The following is a 6,770-nucleotide window of genomic DNA, read 5'->3' on the forward strand; positions in this document are numbered from 1 at the left end:
GTAGAGTATTTGGCTTTATCACATTATTAATCATCTCAGACATTTCTACGTGTAAAGATTATCCTACCTTTGTGTAACTCTTCCAGATAAATACGATTAACTTAATGTGGCCACAACTTACACTGTCTTTGCTTTCCTTTGAATTAAAGTTAAAATTTTATCATGTTTGCTTTTTGTTTGTGTTTGCAGGGTGGAGTTATTACTTCCGACATGATCGAAATGATATTTTCCAATAGCCCAGAGCAACAGCTTTCAGCAACACAGAAATTCAGAAAATTGCTTTCAAAAGGTGAGTTCTAAATGTGTTAAAGTACAGTTGACCCTTGAATGACAAGGGCTTGAAGATCTTTTTCAATAAATTGAGTACAGTACTGTAAATGTATTTTCTCTTTCTTACGATTTTCTTAATAGCGTTTTCTTTTCTCTAGCTTATTTTATTGTAGGACTACAGTATGCAATACATATAAATACAAAATATGTGGTAATTGCCTGTTTATGTTATTGGTGAGGTTTCCTGTCAACAGTAGACTATTAGTAGCTAGGTTTTGGGGGAGTCAAAAGTTAATACAAGGATTTTTGACTGTGCAGGGATTGTTGCCCCAACCTTTGTATTGTTCAAGGGTCAACTGTGTATTTTTTCATTTAGTTAAAAAAATACTACTTTCCCATAATCTGTTTTTCCCATCACAGATAAATTGCTTTGGAGTGTGTCTATCAACAAAATAAAAGGACACGTATAGATATATATGTAATTATGAGCCATGGCTAACTTCTGAATTTATTTATATAATCTTATCAGGACCAGAAAGCAGCATTATTTTCATCTCTGAGCTATTTTATAAAAGACCTTTAAAATGATAAGAACAGTGTATTTCATGTTAATTCAAATGGAGAAACTCCACTTTTTTTTTTAAGAAAAACTTTTTTGTTTTTTTAAAAAGATTTTATTATTTTTAAGTAATATCTATACCCAACATGGGGCTTGATCTCATAACCCCGAGGTCAAGGTCACATGTTCTACCAACTGAGCCAGCCAGGTACCCCAAGAAAAACTTTCAAAATATCAGTTGAAAGATCAGTGATTGTTGGTTTTAATGTTATCATTTTATCATGAAATTTAAGTTTGGATTTATTGGTGGTCAGGGTAATTATCTTCTTTTTCTTTTTGGTATAATTAGGGTAGACTAGAATATGATACCTTTGCCATTCTGGACAAGTAAAAAGAACTGTGGAACTCTGAACCACATTAAAATGTTGATAGTAAATATTGACGTTAAATTAACAGCAGACCCTCCCCTCCCCCCAGTAGTAAGGTATAGTTTTTTGGAGTCATAAGTGATAAATATATCCCTTGAGGGATCTGGAATAAAAACCTCTATAACATATAGACATAACAAAATTGTGTGTGACATAAAAATTAATATTTTTTGTGTGACAACTGAACGTTCGAAGGCCATTATCATGTACACCTTCCCCATTCCCCTTGTCTCTTTTCAGCATGCTGAGTCTAGTGCCTTTCTCACACCACAGGGCTTTGTAGGACCTTTCACTGCTCTCTACTGCTTTCCTGCCTGGATTCTAGTTTGCCAGCCATCCCTCTTAAAAATGTGATAAGTAGAGGGGCGCCTGGGTGGCTCAGTCGTTAAGCGTCTGCCTTCGGCTCAGGTCATGATCCCAGGGTCCGGGGGATTGAGCCCCTCATCGGACTCCCTGCTCAGCGGGAAGCCTCTTTCTCCCTCTCCCACTCAGCCTGTGTTGCCTCTTGCTGTCTCTCTCTCTGGCAAATAAATAAATAAAAAATCTTAAAAAAAATGTGATAACTAGAATACAGTACTTCAGATGTCATCTTATTACCCTAAGGTGTGGGGAGAGATTGCTTTCCTTGTCCTGAGACTACACATTCCAGTAACGTACTCCAAGATAGCATCAGTTATTTTGGTAGTCATGGCACAGTAATGGTTCACTGTATTTGCAGCCATCTAAACTCCCTAGAACTTCTCTTCATGCACTGTTTTTAGGTTTTGTCTGGAAAGTCATGTAGATTTTTTTAAACGGCTTTTTAAAATATTCAGTTGCTAAGTCCTGCTTTATTGCTGCTAACTTCAGCTTACTGTTCTTCCTCTATGTTATTTCTGTAATCTGGCATTTTAACGACTTCATCTTTATTATGATCATCAGATTTATTTGTTGTGTTTTCTGAATGGTTGACAAAAATGTTAACTAGGCAAAGAACATGTCATCAGAGCTCGCTCCAAATTAACATTAACTCCATCAGTCACCTTTTTTTCAGTAAAGCTGTGGACTTCGCTAAGAAGCCGTGGTAGTAAGTACTGTAATCCACCTGCCGTTTTTCTTGCGTCATTACATGAATGTCATCAGGAACTTCGTCAGATTTCTCGCTGAGATTACCATGCTGGTTGTTGAGGACATTTTCTATCTATTTACCAAACAGGTTTCTATCAAATGGTTTCACTTATAAGATACTCTGTTGTCATAAATGAAAAATGAGATGAATTTGGCAAGTCATCCTTAGTGAATTCTTGCTGGCTCCTACGTACCACCACAGCTGTAAAATTAAATCCTGCAAGCACATCCAGAGCCACCTAACCCAGTTTCTGAAAACAGCTTGCTGTTAGACAGACTAAAAACCCGAATACAGAGGCAGGGCTGGAAGGAAGTTGACCGAAAGAATAGTATGGCTGTGTTTGGGTGTTTTTTCCCCTACTTTCTCAGTTTCCTAAAGTAGCGGCGCTAACTTTAATTTTTGAGAAGTCTGGCCATCGTTTCCACATTAAAGCTTACCTTATTGTGAAACCTTTTGAGCTACCCTAGTCTCAAAGTGACTGAACTCAATTTTACATTTACAGTTTTACATTGTTTTTCTTTTTTAGATTTCCAGCATGAAAGAGATGCTAAAATAGAGGGAGGGATATTATGATGTAAGTTTGAAATAATAAAGTCCTTGCATTGAAATGAAAGGATTATTTTTCTTCTTTCCTTTTATCTTACGGGGAGACAGAACCTAATCCTCCTATTGATGAAGTCATCAGCACGCCAGGAGTAGTGGCCAGGTTTGTGGAGTTCCTCAAACGGAAAGAGAACTGTACACTGCAGGTGCGGACATGTTCATTTCCTGCCTCCTCCTTTCCTTCCCTTTGCGAGCTTACATTTTATGTACAGATTTGTTGTTACTTACATTAATTTATACAGGGGGTTCATTTTTGATATGATGCTCCTGACAACCACATTGCAAGCTGCTTCGATAGCTTTGTTAACATCTAGGCCCTTGGTTTTACTCTTTAGAATTCTTGTCATTTTTAGTCATGAAAAAGATTATTTTATGGTGATTGTGGATCATAATTAATAGGGAATTGTGTGTGGTAGAGAAGTCATTATAGATAGAACCTAAGTGTGGGCTATGTAAAATTTGGTTTTGAAGGATTTTTAGATTATATTTGTTGACTTTGCAAGGCTGTGTAACATGGGCTAGATTAGAGACTCACTAACCCCCAAACCTGGTCCTAATTAAATCCTTCCCCTTACCCTCACGAGCTGACAAGGAGATAGCCTTGTTGTGAATGTTGGTGCTTGGTGCTAGGTTGATTTAGTCTATCAGTACTGTATTATATAGGAGTTCCAGGAGGAAATTCTGCAACTTCTGGGTTGTATAGTTTTCATAGTAAAAAGAACCAGCTGTCACTGGACTCATCCTGGCAGTTAGCTAGAAGTTTTAAAATACTGTTGTTTTTTTTCTGAATAAAGTTGGATTTTTAGTAAACTGGTAATTTTTCAGTAGCTGTACTTCCTTAGAGTACCCCGTTGAATCAGTTTCTGCGTTATTCTGTAACCAGTACCTGTGATATCTAAATTCTTACTTGTAGGATCTAATCTGAAGGGCTCAGGCCCCTTAGAGAGATTCTCCAACTATGAAAATGGGTTAGGTGTAGAGTAGATCACAAAGTAAATTTACCAATAACAAGTTAACCCTAAAAATAACTTTCACCTTTTTATCCGTTTTTGCCTTATTCTCTAAGGCTGTAGGAAGTGGGGTATTTTTGTAACTAATAATAACCCCTGTCCCCAGGTTCTTTACTGTTCGGAGGATTGTAGATGATTCATAAGACTTGATGCTTTGTCTTGATATTTTCTCTCCTTTCCTCCCACCCTATCTTTCTCCTCCTTTTACTCTCTTTGTTGCGGTGATGAGTTCTTTCCAGAAGAAAAACAAGAAATCCAGAAAAGGTAGAGTACTTCAGTGTCCCATCAGTTTTTCTTCTCCAGTTTGACTTTTACTAATCCCCAAGTTCATTTGACTTAAGATTCTGTTTTGCTAGCTGCCTCTTGGATTGTAATTCTGGTCCCTGTCTAAGGCCAGGATCATCGGACACCTGAAAAATAATCAGGTTCACCTAGAGAGCAAGGAAAGAGACTTTTATCAGGAAAAAAAAAGGAAATCCAGACAGCCAACACTGCAGAGTACCGAGCCTGAGCCCTAAGCAACCTGCCAGGAGAACCAGAGGGACCAAATGAAGAGCCTTACTGCAGTTTATCATTGAAAAGCTTTGTAGGAAGAGGGAGGTAGGGAAATTATCATTTTGTTCATGTGAAAATATGTTTGTATCCTATCTCTGACTCTGAGAGTAGTTGAGAGATGCTGAATTTGCTCCTGGATCTAGCAGTTTCTAATAGGTGGTCACAGAGGTCCAGTTCCTTAATGTGTAAAAGAAGGATGGTATAACCTCTAGGCCTAAAACGAAAAAAGAGAACTGGGCCTTTCCCCATCTCCACATTTTCTGATACTCCCCCAAAGAGTGCGATATGTTCTCTCAGACAGTGCCCTCTTCTGGCTACCACATGTACATTCTACATCATTTTTGATTCTGTAATCCTAGAACTTGGATCTTCTGAAGATGAAAACCTTTGGAAATCTCTGATTTGCTTCTTTCTAAATTCTCAGATTCCACCCTTGTGTAAGTAATTAGGCTGAAAGATTGAGAAATGATTCCTTTGGAAGCGACCACCTCATGATTTTCAACTTAGTTGTCCAAAGACTCTGAGAAGTAAGCAGTCTGTTTATTATCTAAAGGTCATCATCCCCACCTTTTCTTTTGTGTACACCTCAAGTACCACATGGTCCTCTCTCTCCAGTGTGGCTAGTGGCTAACATCAGCCACTCCAGAGGCAGGAGGAGCAGCCATATCGAGGGAGACCTTAGAGCCAGGAAGCGTCGTGCTCACATGATCGGACATGCTCTGGGAAGCTTGGAGGGTACTCCTTCCTCTGTCTTCTTGGAGAGCACTACGATATAAGTTGTCCCTGATGCGCCTACCTGCTTACTAGAAATCTGAATAGTACATTTTTGGAATGGGGCTTTTGCCATTTCTCTTCTAGAAAGAGAGTAACAATATATAATCATAGTAATAGCTCAAGGCCCTGATAAATCCTGTGGACAAACTTAATGCCTTCATTCCATAGGTAAAGAACTGTGAATCCTAGTGAAGGCTCTCTTCACTTACTTTCTGGCTCTCCTTACACCGAATCAGTGAGATACCTCACACCAGGGAGATAAAAATGCCTGCTTTGGGCAGTGCTACCCAGATACTCATTTGCCTTCAAACGAGATGAACAGGGGTGGAATCTAGCATTTTGGCAGCAAATAATGTCACCTAGCTAAGAACATTCTCAAGTTCAGTGACATGTAGGCCTCAGACATATCTGAACCTTTGATATGAGATTGGTCTGCCTTATGGTATATTCCCTGGGCCTACTTTGTTTGGTTTTTGGAGTCCAGGCCCAGCATGTTTGTACTGTCTTTTGCAGTGCTGAGATGTTGCATTCTCTTATAGAAGCTTATTATGAAAATAGCTAGAAATAAGTAAATTGCATCCTAGTTCCATTCATTAGGTACTCCTCTTAAAATCATAAATTTAAATTAAATTGGTTTAGTTTCCCCGTTCTTGCCTCTCTTGTCCCATACAAAAGCTTAATGTAATCAACTGCAGTAAGCCTTCATGTTCCTGTGTCTTTTCCCATCCTCATTGATCCCTCTGCCTTTCTTGAAAGGCTGCTCAGATGACTCAGGCACTGTTCTCTGCAGAGTTTGATATCTGGGTTTATTTTTCTGATGTGAGCCTCTCTTTTCACTTGCTCTCCAGGTGAGCCTGGCATTTGCTAGGAGCCAGAGTGGACCCGGCAAAGTGGCCAGCAACAGAGTCCTGATCCAAATGGAGAAAGGGAACCAGGCGTACCTCAACCTGGAGTGGGAAACTTGATAGGAGGTCAGAAGTACTTCAGCTTTGGATTCTCATTTTCCTTATTTAAGGAACTGAGCACCAGAAGGTAGAGACTGAGAAAGGGAAGAGAGAAAATACCAAATCCGCAGTGTGACCTTCAGATATCAACTGTAGCCTTATTTAGCAAGTCTGGACAGTGAAAATAGTGGAGTTAAAATTTACAAGAGATCACAGCATGACAGGTTGTTTTCCTTGCATGGTACTGTTCTTGGAACATTAAGAATATAGTAGTTTAAAACAAAAAAGAGGAAGTAAGGATTATAGTTATTTTGGCTACCATTTATTACTTCAAGTGATACCATTTCTTAGATTTTATTCATCATGTTACCGGTTTTTTTGAGTCTCATGGTTACCTAAATTACTTTTTCTGGTCATTTTTCTAACCTTATGCAATTGTTTTTGCTGTTAACTCTGGACTTTCACATTTCATAGCTCTCTTGCATGTTAAATTCTAACCTGGGACCCAAAGCCGAAACA

The 6,770-nt window shown here is 38.7% G+C and overlaps 1 protein-coding gene across 2 annotated transcripts in view; it reads left to right on the forward strand.

Annotated features, from left to right (window-relative positions):
* Positions 1–6,770, forward strand: part of KPNA1 (karyopherin subunit alpha 1) — a 68,902-nt gene that overhangs the window by 40,656 nt on the left and 21,476 nt on the right. For both annotated transcript variants that reach the window (XM_026494772.4, XM_044382565.3), the window contains exons 4-5: positions 190–289; positions 3,020–3,114. In XM_026494772.4, the coding sequence (XP_026350557.1) occupies positions 190–289; positions 3,020–3,114 (195 nt within the window). The remainder of the gene's footprint in view (positions 1–189; positions 290–3,019; positions 3,115–6,770) is intronic.

Source organism: Ursus arctos, unplaced genomic scaffold (genome assembly GCF_023065955.2).
Source record: "Ursus arctos isolate Adak ecotype North America unplaced genomic scaffold, UrsArc2.0 scaffold_4, whole genome shotgun sequence".
NCBI lineage: Eukaryota > Metazoa > Chordata > Mammalia > Carnivora > Ursidae > Ursus > Ursus arctos.